The 15,999-nt window shown below is 44.1% G+C and overlaps 1 protein-coding gene across 1 annotated transcript in view; it reads right to left on the bottom strand.

The window, feature by feature from the left end:
* The window catches only part of LOC126369093 (dynein axonemal heavy chain 3), a 73,063-nt gene extending 58,064 nt beyond the window's left edge, over positions 1 to 14,999 (bottom strand). Inside the window, exons 1-13 of the mRNA XM_050013386.1 lie at positions 14,783 to 14,999; positions 14,234 to 14,347; positions 13,723 to 13,923; positions 12,958 to 13,099; positions 12,322 to 12,460; positions 11,251 to 11,426; positions 10,209 to 10,412; positions 9,448 to 9,684; positions 8,552 to 8,639; positions 7,564 to 7,771; positions 6,941 to 7,155; positions 4,977 to 5,167; positions 4,063 to 4,247 (exon numbers count right to left, since the gene is read on the bottom strand). Coding sequence (XP_049869343.1) covers positions 4,063 to 4,247; positions 4,977 to 5,167; positions 6,941 to 7,155; positions 7,564 to 7,771; positions 8,552 to 8,639; positions 9,448 to 9,684; positions 10,209 to 10,412; positions 11,251 to 11,426; positions 12,322 to 12,460; positions 12,958 to 13,099; positions 13,723 to 13,923; positions 14,234 to 14,347; positions 14,783 to 14,999 — 2,317 coding nt within the window. The remainder of the gene's footprint in view (positions 1 to 4,062; positions 4,248 to 4,976; positions 5,168 to 6,940; positions 7,156 to 7,563; positions 7,772 to 8,551; positions 8,640 to 9,447; positions 9,685 to 10,208; positions 10,413 to 11,250; positions 11,427 to 12,321; positions 12,461 to 12,957; positions 13,100 to 13,722; positions 13,924 to 14,233; positions 14,348 to 14,782) is intronic.
* Between the last annotated feature and the right edge of the window lie 1,000 nt (positions 15,000 to 15,999).

The raw sequence follows: 15,999 nt of genomic DNA, 5'->3' as shown, positions 1-15,999 counted from the left end.
CTTCATTAAAAACATCTGGACAAGCCGCCTACCGAGAAGCATCCAGACAGTGCTAGCTGGTCAGGCATCATCTGCTGTACTCGACGACCTGGCGGACTTGGCTGATAGGGTTAACGACATCGCACCCTCTTCACCGGTGGTAGCTGCAGCGTCGACAAGCCAGACTCAGCAGACAGGGATACCGGGATCTGTGCTGAGTGACCTCACTTGCGAGATCGCAGAGCTTCGCAGGCAGTTCCAGCAGTTGAGCGGTGGCAGCAGCAGACAATCTCGGTCGCGCGGCAGGCGACAGAGTCGTAGCCGATCCACTTCGAGATCCCAGTCCAATTACCGGAAATTTCCGCTGTGCTGGTACCATTGGAAGTACGGTGAGAAGGCGAGTAGATGCATCCGCCCGTGCGACTACAAGTCGGAAAATGCCAGGGGCAGTCGCTAATGGCGGCTGACGATTGCCCGACATCTGCTGGTCGCCTGTTCGTCACCGACCGAGCGACGAAGACGCAATTTCTGGTCGACACCGGTAGCGACCTCTGTGTCTTCCCCCGGTCTTCGCTGCGTGATCGTCGTGCACGGACTAATTATGTGTTAAATGCGGCTAATGGTTCTGATATTTATACGTATGGTTTTGTTCATCTTACACTTGATTTCGGCCTCCGTAGGAATTTCACTTGGCGTTTTATTGTTGCTGATGTGACGAAACCGATAATTGGTGTAGATTTTCTGAATTTCTATAACTTGATAGTAGACTGCCGAAACAAGCGCTTGATGGACAACGCCACCTCGTTATGTACTAGTGCTATGCTTGTTAGTAGTAAGTTAGACGATATTTCTTCTGTAAAGGTGGTGACTGGTGAGACGAAGTTTCATCGCATTCTTGACGACTATCCCGAGATTACTCGTCCAGCTGGTATCCATCGCACTATACCCCACAACACAGTCCATCACATCCGTACGACCCCAGGCCCCCCAGTTGCATGCTCTCCTCGGCGTTTAGCGCCGGATAAATTGAAAATCGCCCAGCAGGAGTTTCAGTCGATGCTGGCTAGTGGTACAGCCAGACCTTCTGAAAGCCCTTGGTCATCGCCCCTGCACTTAGCCCCGAAGAAGGACAACGGATGGCGTCCCTGCGGTGATTACCGCATGTTGAATGCCCGCACTGTGCCTGACAGGTATCCGATTAAACACATCCACGATTTTGCTCACAGCCTAACTGGATGCAAAATATTTAGTATCCTGGATTTAGTGAAGGCGTACAATCAGATACCTGTCAGTCCAGAAGATATTCCGAAAACGGCCATTACGACCCCGTTCGGATTGTTTGAGTTTCCGTTCATGACGTTTGGACTCAGGAACGCGGGTCAAACGTTTCAGAGGTTTGTGGACGAGATGACCAGAGGACTGGATTTCGTATACTGCTACCTGGACGATTTTCTAATTTTCTCCAAGGACGAGGCGCAACACGAGGAGCATTTGAGGTCCATTTTCAGTAGGTTGAAGGAGTATGGCATGATGGTGAACACATCTAAGTGTGTTTTTGGTGTCCCTGAGGTAACCTTTTTAGGATATCGTATCTCATCAAGTGGCACCAGACCACTGGACTCTAAAATCCAGGCCATTAAAGATTACCCTCCCCCCACTAACGTCCGGCAGCTCAGGCGATTCCTGGGGATGGTAAACTTTTACCGCAGGTTCCTCCCTCGAGCAGCCGAAATTCAAGGCCCGCTAAATTCTTTGTTGGCAGGCTCAGTTAAGGGATCGCAGCCCATCAACATGACAGGTGAAGCCATGACAGCCTTTATTTCCACTAAAGATAGCCTCTCTGATGCTGCTTTACTTTTTCACCCTGATTGCACAGCTAAGCTTGCTTTGGTGACCGATGCGTCTGACAAAGCTATAGGCGCAGTCTTACAGCAGCTTAAAGATGATGCATGGCAACCGCTGGCGTTCTTTTCCCGCAAGCTGACCTCTTCTCAGGAAAAGTATTCCCCCTATGACCGGGAATTACTCGCGATCTACGAGGCAATTAAGTACTTCAGGCACATGCTTGAAGCGAGACATTTTATCATATATACTGACCATAAGCCGATCAGTTTTGCATTCCATGAGAGGAAGGCTAACTGTTCGCCTAGGCAGTATCGTCATCTCGATTTTATTTCCCAGTTCACTACGGACATCAGGCACATTTCCGGCAAAGACAATGTTGTGGCCGATGCCTTGTCTCGCATTGAAGAACTGGAAGTGCCTGTTAGCCTAGCAACCCTAGCGAACAGCCAGTCTTCCGATCCGGAATTGGCGAATTTGCTCGAGGGCGGCTCTTCTCTGCGCTTGGAGAAACGTATCGTACCTGGAAGTCAATTAGCTATGTACTGCGATATCAGCACACCGATTTCCAGGCCTTATGTACCAAAATATTTCCGCAAGCAGATTTTTGATAGCTTACATTCCCTCAGCCACCCTGGGCCCAACGCATCTGCCAAATTAGTTGCAGAGCGTTTTGTTTGGCCAGGCATTCGAAAGGACTGCAGGACCTGGGCACAAACTTGCTTGTCTTGTCAACGCGCCAAAGTTAGCCGTCATGTGACAGCCCCACTCGGCACTTTCAACTTGCCCCGCGCTCGCTTTAGGCAGGTCCATATAGATCTCGTAGGACCGCTGCCACTATCGCAAGGTTTTAGATATTGTTTAACAGCTGTTGATAGATTCACTCGGTGGCCGGAGGTCGTGCCAATAGAGGACATCACAGCTGAAACAGTAGCCAAAGCCTTGCTTTCCACCTGGATAGCCCGGTTTGGTTGTCCCACGGAAATTGTCACGGACCGCGGTCGTCAGTTTGAGTCTGCTTTGTTTCAGTGCTTGTCGAAGCTTACTGGCTTCGAACATAAACGAACGACCGCATACCATCCATCGTGCAATGGTCTCGTGGAGCGCTTCCACCGGCAATTGAAGGCGTCCATAATGTGCCATGCGGATGACCGGTGGACTGAGTCCTTGCCTTGGGTCTTGCTCGGTGTTCGTACTTCCTTTAAGGATGAGCTTCAGTGTTCTTCTGCGGAGCTAGTCTATGGCGAACCGTTACGTCTCCCTGGCGAATTTTTCGATTGTAGCGACGGTGGAACTACCGATATATCGGAATTTTCCGCTCGCCTCCGCTCATTTGCCCAGAGACTACGGCCGGTTCCTGCTTCACGTCATAGCAAGAACAAAGTATTCGTCTTTAAGGAACTACCGACCTGTGAACACGTATTTATTCGTGAGGATACGATACGTGGTTCTCTCCAACCTGCTTACACCGGCCCTCATAAGGTGATCAGCAGGGGTGATAAAGTCTTTAAGCTTCTTGTTAAAGGTAGGGAAGTCACGGTATCTATAGACCGCCTTAAGCCGGCCTATATACTGTCGACTCCCACGGATAGCAACACTTCCCGTGAGGAGCTGCAACCACAGGTATTCGCACCGGGTGCAGAGCGAACTACTCGCTCTGGACGCCGTGTGAGATTTTGTGATTTTTATCGCCCTTGACGGTCTCTGGAGGGGGGTGGTGTAGGTTACTTTTGTATCAAATCTTTTTACAACCTTTTTTTGTATAAAATCTTTTTATTTTGAATATTTTTTACTTTTTTATACGATATTGTTTTTCTTTCTGACTTTTGTGTTCTGACATGGAAAGGTGAAAATTAGATTAAAAACTGAAAAATTGTTGAATTATTTCCCACTTTATTTCCACAAACTGATTTGATTTGGAAAGTAATCTATTGTGACACGGATGGGATTCGAACCCCCACGTCGTGCTAATAGAGTTGAGTAAGGCAAGTCTTTAATGAGACAGCCCGGTCGCAGTATACAGGGTGTTAGTGACATCGTAACGTATATTGAGGGAGAAGTTTCAGACCATGATTCTGGGTTAATATCACGATTTTTTTTTTATTTTCAGTTCCATACTTCTGCGACGGAAAATTCCACTTGATATCAACTCAGAATCATGGTCTGAATCAGCCCTCAAAGTTTTCGGTACGACGTCACTAACACCCTGTATACAATGTAATATCACTGCTTCCAACCCACAGTTCAAATGCGCGTGCTGCATGAGAAACAGGACGTGTTCGGCAGTGGTCCGCGCCTTCTCTCTCAAGTCGAACATGGTGCAGTCGCGGCACTCCTGGATGTAGTTGATCAGCTCCACCAGCTGCGCCGTCGTCTCCGGAGTGTCCGACGCGCGCTGCGCCATCTCCTCATAGATGTTGCAGATGCTGGAAACATGGGGGACATGCGCCTTGTCTTTAGAATACATTTATGTTATATTATTATTAACATAACATAACAAATACTTTATTGCACAAACAGAAAATACAAAACTAAAGAGAAATAGAAAGAGTACACTAGGCGGCCTTATTGCTAAGTAGCAATCTCTTCCAGGTAACAGTTATATAATATATTATTATTGCCATAATATTACTTTTGGATGGCGTACGTGGGACCGAAGCCAACACGTAGAGGCCGCTTTAGACAATTTAATCTAAATGTGGTGTGACACCAACCGACGATTATACACTATATACACTATGGGAGTGCATCCAAAGACACCCCCCGGTTCGTGTAGGACTATTGCAGATTACGGAAATAAAGGGAAGTGGGCTATTATTATTTTTTATTGAGACTTGTATTTTGGTATCCTAATTCCTATGTCAAAGATAATTTAGGAAATTCTGATTACTAAATAAAGACAGACCTAAAAAGACGAAAAATATTTTCTTTTTTCTATTTAATTTATATATGAATTTTAATCAAGAAAAACGTAACAATATGTCCGACATTATATCACGATTTTCTATGACATCACATTGTGCTTTTTCATACAAATTCCATTGTAATTTCGTGTTTTGACGTTTAGAAAAAATTACTGATTTGACGAGTTGGAAACTAGCCTATTGTGCGTATTTTGCATTCTGGCGAAGCGCACGCGTCGAATGCATACTCACCCCCTGTTCCACTTCCTGTTGACCTGTATGAAGTGGTCGACGATGTGCTGGCGCAGGCCGTCGACGATGTCCCACATGGCGTCGTTGACGGGCCCACAGTCCAGCATGATCATGTTCAGAGGGATGTCGCGCCGGAGGAACAGTATCTCGTCGCGGAGACGCTCGTACATGTAGATCCGGGATGTGAAGTCCTACAAGCGTTTGTTTTTTTAAATCTAAGTAAGTAAAATGTCTCACCAACCTAAGATTTGCAGATGACATCGTCCTGTTCTCCACTTCAGCCAAAGAGCTCGAGATTATGCTGGACGAGCTAAACGAGGCGAGCCTTGAGGTTGGACTTAAGATGAATCGATCAAAAACACAAATTATGACCAACAGCACTAAGATAAAAATAGAATTGGATGGGCAAATATTGCACTATGTTGACGAGTATATCTACCTGGGTCAGATAACGTCCTTCGAAAACAGGCAAGACAAAGAAGTGGAAAGACGCATTCAAAATGCCTGGAAGAGTTTCTGGTCCATGAAGGAGCTAATGAAAGGTGACCTCCCGATATGTCTCAAGCGGAAACTCATTGACATGTGCATATTGCCTATCCTCACCTATGGTGCGCAAACATGGTCCCTGACCAAACATCAAAAGTCCAGACTCAAGGTTTGCCAGCGGGCTATGGAGCGCAGTATATTAGGTGTTAAACTGATCGATCGCGTTAGAAACACGACACTGCGCTCCAAAACTCAAGTGGCAGATGTCGGAGAAAAATCCGCTAAACTGAAGTGGGAATGGGCGGGACATGTCTGCCGTATGCATCCGGAAAAGTGGGCCAAAATTACAACTGATTGGGCCCCACAGGGTCGTCGACGTCGAGGTAGACCACGACGACGGTGGAGGGACGAGCTGGACGCCTTCCGGCACACCTGGCGGAACGATGCCCAGGACAGGGAGGGTTGGAAAGAGAAGGGGGAGGCCTTTGCCCAGCAGTGGGACATTGATTAGGCTACAGAAAAAAAAAAAGTAAAATGTATATTTTTCATAAGAATACAAAGAATATTGGTACAATATAAACCCCACCAAACCAATTCCTCTGTTTGTCTGTTTAAGCGAAATCGTCTCCCGATTTCGCTTAAAGTTTTTTTTTTTCAATTTATTTATTTATTCACAAAAGTTATCGTTTCAGCTAGGTAACGTTGCGTCAGTAGATGGCGTTACTTCCGAAGTTTTCGTATTTTTTTCCATTTATTCGCTTAGTGTTGAGTTCTGACCCTATGAAATGTTAGTTGGCGTGCATCAAAAGTTGGTGTCTATTCAATTTGTGTACAAACACGAAGCTGTCACACACACATGTCAATTAGGTTACTATTAAAAGAGATGCATAATTTGAAGTCTGCTTCTAACATCTAAATAGCGCATTTGGTAAAGCAGTCGGAGATCTTTTGCATAAGATGTTGACATAAAGATTTACTGAATTTATTTATATTGCACTCCTGACGTATGTCGACCGGCAGCATGTTGTACAGATACGGTACTCGTTTACGGAGTGTTCTGTCACTGAAGTAGTTGGCAACTCGTGGTACAACATACCTGCCCGTCGAGATCGTCCGCGCACACTGGCCATGCTCAACAAGTTCTCTTTGGTCTGGATTGCTATGGTTATTTAATATTAATAAAAAGGTGTGGTTTAGACTAACAGGAAGTAAAGTGTTGTTATAGCACAGCAAAGAAACTCCTTACAAAAATATCATTCTTACTGTGTGCCCTCTGAAGCACAGACCATCTTACTTTCGGACTGCAATGTCCTAACGAAACTAGGGATCACAAAGTTATTTTTGTGATATGTCCCTACAGGGATTCCAATCCGGGACCTCCGGATCTTGAGGTAAATGCTCAACCACTGGACCACAGAGGCCGTTACTTTCCTATTTATTCACCCAGGAAGGCACAGGTCGCTTATGAACAAAAGTACCTTAAGATAAGGCGGTGGTTCCTGTCCAAAGAACTGCATGAGGCTCTGATAGGCTGTACCATCCAGGATGTAGTAGTACTCCTTGTAGCGGGACAGGAACGAGATAGGCCCGGGCCGGTTCACGTTGAAGTGTCTCACGCACTCGTTCACGACATTAATCATATATGGTTCATCCGGGTACACGGTGAAGAGGTGTGGTTTCTTGCGGGCGTTCTCTGGAAAAACAATGTAACTAGGCTTACCACGCATTGCGATTAAATGCGCGTTTTTAATAGCCGGACTCTGCAAAAAATGTAACACATAGCTTTATACACAAGGGCACGCATTAGCGACTTTTTTTTAGTGATTGATTTTATTAACTTGTTACATTTATCGCGGTTTGCAAATGCGCGTCATTTTCGTATCCTATAGTAAATATATTTTTGGGAAGTGACAAAATTTAAGAACAGTCAACAGTAGCGACACTTGGTGGGAGAAATGGGCAGTTTTTATCGTCTTTCGTATCGGACGCCGAGCTAGATTTACCTCTCTATATATACTACGTCTTCTGTCTAGCCCTTCGGGGTTACAGGCGCCATGCTATGTGTGATACCACACTGCCGACCGTGACAACGATAACCCACCTGGATACATAATCCGGTCGACGCTAGGCAGCTGGTAGCAGACATTGATGATCATATGGAACCACTTGACTATGAGAATGCGGCACTGGTCCAACGTGGGTTCGAAGGTCAGGTTGGTAGTGCCCGGATGGGCGACCACCTTTATACGCAGCAGGGGGTTCTTGATGAACGTGTAGTCTTGGTATTCCTTGCCGTAGTCGTTGCCTTCCTGTTGGTGGAATGTTCTTTAGTGGACTCATCACATCAGAAATTTAAGAGCCACGCTCTTGTCGGTGTAGCATTCTCCATTCTTGTCTATCAAATGCCAATTCCTTCACTTCCTTATAAGACACGACGTTCACCTTCTCTTTTTCTCTTATTTTTGTAGTGGACTGGGATGGAATATTAGCCATTAAACGCGTTTAGGTTCTTAGAGGTACATCCATCGCAGATGAACTAACTATCCACTCCTCATCGAGCTTTCTGTTAGATCAACGTGATAAGTGGTGAGCCGTATCGTCAATCCTTAGGCATGTAGAATATTCGATACCGGACTTGCACCAATGAGCTATTAATTTACCTTAAGTGCAATTTTCCCTAACACAGATGGCTCGACCATTATGGACGGCGACACGCTCACTTATCACGTTAGTTTAACAGAAAACTCGCCGAAGCGAGGGTATTCAGTTGACCGTGCAACTGATGTAGCTCTGACTAACCCAATTGGGAATATTGTCGTGAGCTTATACAACACATACATACATGATCACGCCTATTTCCCATTGGAGTAGGCAGATGCCACGGAATTCCTGACACGCTACTTTCAACAATACTACACTTCACTTATACAACTACACAATATAAACCCCATTATTGCATACAAACACAACATGAAGGACAATCACAAAATGACAACAGAAGTACCATCGGCGGCCTTATTGCTAAAAAGCAATTTCTTTCAGGCAACCTTCCCGGGGAGCTCATGTTGTGTTATGTTGATATAACTTACCCAGTAGTAGGAGAAATAACTAGCGAAGTGGTACACGCTTCGCTCGACCAGATCTCGGATTTGTTTCGACATCAAACCGTGAATGCATCTGAAATCACAGATTCAAAGTTCAACAGGTACATTGAAGCTCGGTGGTCTAGTATTTAGAGCATTAGGCTCACTATCTAGAGGTCCGAGTTCCATTCCCGATGGGGGCATTGCCGAAATCACTTTGTGAGACTATCCTTTGGTAAGGACTTTGCAGGCTTGAATCACCTGATTGTCTGAAAAAGTAAGATGATTCCGTGCTTCGGAGGGCACGTTAAGCCGTTGGTAGCCGGGGCTAGTAGCCGTAAAAATCACCTCTACCAACCCGCAGTGGAGCATCATGGTGGAGTATGCTCTATACGGGTCCTCCGGTTGATTGAGGGGAGGCTGTTTATGTTTTTATATGATATTTCTTGACATTGCGCACTTGTATTTGTGCAAATGTCACATTGCTTTTTAGATGAATTGTTTATAAGTTACATTTTAAACCCCCCTGAAATAGCCGATTAAAAGTAAAAGAATAGCGTCTTGAGGGGCTATCCAAGTTGCAATAATATTTCGATCGCGCAACGATAACGTAGGTAGGTAAACCCGTCCGAATTAAATGAACACTTTTTTTTTTCACGGGTTCCGCTTACCTATCCTGAAAATTACGGTTCAGAAGTACCTGTCAGACCTTCCAATAGAAGTTAGATGACATACCCGTCAAACGAATTCCTCGGGAATGTGGGTTTCCTCACGATGTTTTCCTTCACCGCTGAGCACGTGATATTCATTTGTGATCCAAACATGAATTCGAAAACAAATTCGAAAATCATTGGTTTTATCCCGTGTTAAGAATACTTATATGAAAATCCTAAACTACTCACTCAAAGAACTTCTCAACTTGGAACAGCGACTCCTTTTTATTCTTAGCAACATACGGCGCCCAGTGATGTCGCAACTTGATCATAGTATCAGCTACATCTATCAGCCAGTTTTCGTTGAGCTCTGTCCTGGTGTCCGAGCACAACTTCTGCAGGCGTTCTCCGAACTCCGACGGGTACTGCGGGAACGGTAGCCCTTCTTGCATCTTGTCCATGTCGCAGATCAGCATGTCATGGTATCTGTAGGGTAGATGACTGGGTCAAATATAAAATGTGTACAACATACATAGAAAATCACGTACGTTATTCCTAATGGGGCGGGTTGAACTATAAATACAAAAAGACAACCTGGAGCCACCGTTGATACAAAGTCTTAAGATAAATGAACCAAGAATTTGTTCCTGTTACCTGTAACGAGTAAAAGAACACTACCTTTTAGAAAGTTAGAATCGAGCACTCACTTTGGTGTGATCAAAGAAAATGGGTTAGAGAAATTTGAATTTGACCTAATTTTTATTATGTTATGTACACCAGGGAGATTAAAAAGGCCAGATTGGAGTCGGTCATCTAAAACAGCAATATTGCTATTTGACAGTTGTTGACAATGCGCAAAATTGCAACTTTTTAGATGAATCACATCTATGTGACCTTCCCCCCCCTGCCCCTCAGATGGTTAACACGCTCCTCCCGGCTTGACAACAGCTGCGAGTTCAAATCCTGTTCGAGTCAGAATGTTTTTGTTCCTCTCTTTGGCAGCTACGTACTTTTCAAACCAGATCCTGCGCAGCTCGATGAGCACGGGGTTCCCCTCGTAGTAGCGGTAGAGTATCGCTTGCCGCGCGAGCAGCACGTTGTTGTGCCACGGCACGGGCGCGCGGCACACGTGGGCTGGCCAGAGCGGCGGCAGGAACGCTATCTTCAACCGCACGCACTCTTCTGGGTCCTTCAGCACGTAGTCTAGTATACATCTGGGAAAACATATCAGCGGATTATGCCACAGATTGTTTTTTTTTTTATGTTTAGTAAAATCTATTAACTAGTTACTGTAGTGGTCAATTTTCAATCCATCCGTGATTCATCCGTGAACCATGGTTGGAGAAAGCGTGACTTACATCGTAGTGTCCCTGGTTGGAATCCCGGCTCGGAGTCTAAACCATTGAATTCCACTTTGCAAGTCTTGAATTCATGTTTGGATCATAGATAATTGATAACACCTGGTTTCCAGGATTTTTGTCCGGTTAATGGTAATGGGCTCCCCCCTATTACATGAGACTTAAACATAGCTGGCGAGGATTGGGTGTACTCTCCACCTCTGCCTTGGGAGATATAGGCGTGATACTATGTTATGTCACGTTATTTTTCAAAACCTTCTACTATACAATTTACTCTATCGAGTCGCTAGACTAGAAAAAATGTGGAGATTTCATCAGGTATCAAATTTACGTCATAAGTAAAAGTTGTCAAATGTTTCTACAAGGAAAACAGAAGATTATATTATTGCGTATGGCAGACAAAAATTAAATATTCTGCGTGGATCATATATCCAGCTTAAGCAAGCTCCCCTAACCAAGTCTCTGCCGCATCCGTCACACAATGCAGTCCGGCTATGCCACATGGGAACCGGTGCAGAGGGCGCTCATTCACTATGTGAGATATAGTTTGATCCGAGTGACCACATTCACAGTATGGAGACTCTTTTAAGCCCCATTTATGTAGGTTATGGTTTGACTTTCCATGGTTGGTCCTACACCGGTTCTGTCGGGTCCACCACAAAATAGAAGATGAATATATATTTTATTTATTTACCTCTTCATAGCCATGACGAAGAACTCCAGGATCTCTTTGCGGCACTGTCGCACGCAGAGTACGTGCAAGAAGTTGAGCATCCGTTTCTTGATATCCGTCGTCTGTCTGTCGACCATGGTCTTCGCTCGTTTGTATAGGTCCTCTGGGAACTCCGGAATGTGGATTCCTGATATCGACTGCGACAGACAGAAACTCACAGCCTTACACCCATAAGGCCGTAAATACGGTCAGTGAGAGCGCGAAATCGCGGCGTGCACACTGTCAATGTGTTCACTTCCCACGTATATCGCTGTGACGTTGGTGACTTCGTGTTTACGATCTAAGGATGATATTAATAAACTAATCTTAGCTGAGACTGCCCTCAAGATCATGCTCAAGTCCCTGTTTTTATATAAGAACTGTCACATTGACATGATCTTGAGGGCAGTCTCAAAGCTGAGATTAGTTTATTAATACCACCCTAAGTGTACTATCAAACAGAAAGCGTACGAGTTCGTTTTTGTATTATGTTACAAAACACACCCTAATATAAGTCATTTTGAATGGTCGGGATACCAGGAAGCACGCAGATCGCGGCACGCGAAACGCTTGAATAGTAAACCCTAACACCAGATTGATGAGGTTGGTTATTGATCTCACAACCAACAGGAGAGAAGAAGAGGGTGTATGTACCTGTAGTGTCCCTCTTCCGTATTCCGAATACAACCAGAAGGTCGTCTAGGCAGTCCATCATATTGGAGAAGACATGATCTCCATGTAGTCAACTTTTACGTTATGTCCAGAAAGGAAAACAACTGAATGCGTTGCTTTTTTAAAGATATAAGCTCTACACATAGCTAAGCTCTATAAGTTTTACACGGACACTACACATTGACGTTATCGTACGCGCGCATCTGTGTGTATGACGTCTGACGCCATACCGTTGAAAACTAAAGTAAGACCGAAAGGGATACGGGGAAAAGGGGGACGAGGTGAACCAAGCTCAGCCGCTGGCGAGCGGAAAGTTGCCCTTTTATACGTAGTATCCATTCTAAAAACAGGATGAAATAAATTGTATTTATTTATTAGTACCGTGGTCAAGTAGTAGTTGATCCGCTCCAGGTCCTCCGGGCGAATGAATCGGTAGTGTTCCTCCTCGGTGGTGGCTAACATCTCCACCTTCTGGTCGTCCACGTCTCGTGGCTCCTTGAATTCCATCTTCTCTAGACGTCTGTAAAGTGGATTATTTTTTTCTAAATTTAGTACAAATTGTAGTAGCCGTAGGCAACCTAAAGATAAAAAGATTTTTTATAACAGGAACATTACTGTATTTTTCTTCGCTTCCAATAGGGTATTTGACTGGGAAAAAGATAAATTATAAAGTGCTAAACTAGAAATAGAAGTCAGTCTAAAATACTCAAAAATCAACCTCTTTTTACTTTTCGTCTTATTTTCGAATTCTATTTATGAATTAATGTCGTCACAGGACAGTATTTCCATACAAACTCCGAAGAAAACTTTCGTTTTGACGTTTCGTAAAAAGTATCTCATTTGACTAGGTTGTCAAGTAGAAGAAATAGCCTAAATTATACAATTTAAAACGTAGCGTGATTAGAGTGACATATCTCTCGTCTCTTTCGCGCTTAGCGATGTACTACATCTATGACCTCCTGTCATTCTAATCATGCTAGGTTTTAAGGAGTATAGTATTTAATAATTATACGGTACCTCTTCAAAGCCTCCGCGGCTGCTATCTCCGCCGCCTCCTTCTCTTGTTGCTTCTTCTCTTTTCTTTTCCTCTTCGCTTCTGCTTCTGCCGCTTTCATCCTATCATACTTTCCCGTCATTAAGTCGTCCAGTAACACTAGACCTGGAATCAAGAATTCAATTTTCTCCAACAGCTTTGCAGTAAAATTTTCCCTCATTCAGCGTATTTCCCTCATTCAGCGCTTATCGCTATCGACCAACTAGGGTCGATTAATTCTTTCAAATATTTTTCCTCTCAGACGACGCCCTGAGTAGAGGTTCGCGCCCAACTGGGCACCCTCAGGCCTGTTGTCTTAAACGTTGTACCGGGTGAGAGCCTTCAGCTCTCCCCATTTGTCCGGCCAAGTAGTTAATGCCATCTGCGGCAAATCTACAATAAGTCACGTCAAAAAAAAAAGAAAGCAGTAAAATTTGCAGAGACCACGGAGACCACTTACTACAATCCTGACACACTACTTTTGCTTCTTCTACTCTTTCCAGTCCATCATGCATGCTCGCCGGCTTAGAGTACTACTACGGGTGGCGTGATCTTATAAATGTATGTGTAGTTTTGCAGTATAGTTATTTTTATTTGAAAATTGTTTTATTTTTGGCGGAAAAACAAAATGGCCGCCATACAAAAGAAGAAGTATACCTTCAAAACCAGATGGCTTAATTTTATTTATTAAATTTTGCAAGTCTTTCAAAATGCTTTCATATTTCGGTAAGTATAATGCAAAATCCCACCTTTCTGCAGCTTATGTTTATTCGCCTCTTGCCTCCGGAGGGCCTCCAGGCGTTCCTTTTCGCGCTCCTCCCAAGGCTTCAGAGGAGGGAACTGCATATCTCCTCGCGCGTTTAGAGGCCCGTACAGAACCGGAGGCTTGCGGCGCTTCGGAGGCATATTAATTGTTCGCATGGTCTTTGTTGATGGAGTGTAGCAGTTTGCTGGGAAATTGAAATAAATTACAGCATGGGTTCCCAAGTGTGCGCCGTTGAGAGGAAGAATAAGGAACGTTCCTGTTTATCTTCTCCGGAAACTAAACATAGGTAAAGTTTGGGAAACGCTAAGTACAATACAGAAGTGTTATCGCCGAACGAAGTAAATATTCCTTTGGCCAAAACTCTATAGTCTATTCCTTTAAAAAGAAACATAATGACGATTTTTAGGGTCTGTTAATAACTGAAATGGACGTGCAGTACAGCATTAATGCCATTATGGATGTATATCACGCCATGTAGATGATGTTAATCTTACCAGTAGAATCCACAGGCTTGGCGTGATCATAACTATCGCGGTAAGGCACGCCTCTTGTCCACGACTTGGCTTGCAGCAGCGGAGGGAACTCACTGCATTTACCATCGCTCTCACCTGAATAAAATAACATAAGGTCACGGCTATATCCTGATCGGAGCAGTCAAGGGTACATGAGTACATCCTCGCCAGATGAACTAAGTACCCACACCTCACCGAGCTTTCTGTTAGACAACGTGATAGGTGGGGAGAATTTCTTTTTTAAAGACAGTTGAAAATAGAAATCGTTCATTCCATCCTTCTCTTTATAGACACAGGCATGTTATAGACAAAAGGATCTCATCCTAACGAGGCCTTTGCCCAGTCATCATCCTAATCAATCATCCGTATCATTACACTGCTGGGTATGCTTCCTTTCACTGCCTCCTCCATTCTGTACCAACCTTTCCAGTCCTGAATTAACCTCATCTACAACTTTGCCGGCTTTGCCCAATCTGTAATGTGTCAATTTATTTTATTCTTATTCTTAGTAAGTAAGAGAGCAGTAAGTACCCTCAGGATAATAATTCTGCGCCGCCCTTAACATCTTGCTATCCCGGTCCAGTTCATCGTCGTATCCAGCACGCGGCATCCAAGGCAGTTTGGGCAGCTTGCGCGCCGGCGTCACGAAGCGCGGGGGACATTTCTCTGCTTTCGCCAGATCGGCCATCAGACGCTTGCGCTCTTCACGCTTCGAGGTCGAAGGCAGGTTTTTGTCGCCGCTCGCCATCTTAAATCCTGCCTGAAAATTTTTGGTTACTTTAAAACTTAAATACATAGCGGTCAAACACGTTTTGCTTAGCCGCACATGGGTAAAAACTTTCATCACTCTTACAGCAGGTGGCATGATAGTTAATCTTAGAAGTTTTGCTTTGGAAATCACCCTAAATCGTGGGTATGAAGGTACCAAGTAAAAGGCAGATATTAAGCCGCGTCTTCTATAAACTAATTAAACTAATTAAATCTTCATTTATACGCCACAGTAACAATACAAAACAGTAGGAAAAAAAATAAACTTAAGTACATAAAATTACGTATTTACAAAAATGTAAAAAGAACACATCTAAACATCACCTGTGGCTTACCTCTTAGCTTAGTTTTAATACTTAGCGCGCCCTTTAGCGAGGACTCCCCGTCTATACTTTCGTCGTCAGTAGTGTTTGAGGTTTATGTGGTTATTATCATAATTAAAACACATAATACCGGGTTCTTACTGGAATATCGGGAGTCTCATATCCCTGATTTTAACGCTGTAAGAACCCGGTATTATGTTTTAATTAAAATCAAGTGTGTTATATAAATATTCACTCTCACCTTTGAAACTATTCCAAATCCAATAAGAAAGTCATTATTTTAATTTATTGAAAAACTTGCGCTAGTTTTTTGGGATTTGACATCCCAAATGACGCGTCGCCATGGCAACGCTGTATTTTATCGCGAAGGAAAAAAAACAGGATTTTGTTGCTGGCCAGCCTTGTTTGTTTGATGAGGTTGCTGTAGAAACAAATGAGACGTCACTGATGTAATCAGTCATTTTCACTAAGAGGTCCCAGTCATAGAGCAACACGGACCTCCGCGAACCTAGGACTCCCAGGTACATATTTAGAAACAGAACTTATCGGAATTGCCTTGTTTCTGTCTATTTCTCACCATCTACCAGCCCTCAACGCTCCCCATTTGTCCAGCTAAGTACTAAATGCGGCGAATCCACAATAAGTCACGTCAAAAAA

The sequence above is a fragment of the Pectinophora gossypiella genome, chromosome 8, assembly GCF_024362695.1.
Source record: "Pectinophora gossypiella chromosome 8, ilPecGoss1.1, whole genome shotgun sequence".
Lineage (NCBI taxonomy): Eukaryota > Metazoa > Arthropoda > Insecta > Lepidoptera > Gelechiidae > Pectinophora > Pectinophora gossypiella.
Note: the sequence above shows the minus strand (reverse complement) of the source record. Positions and strands in the feature narration are given on the sequence as shown.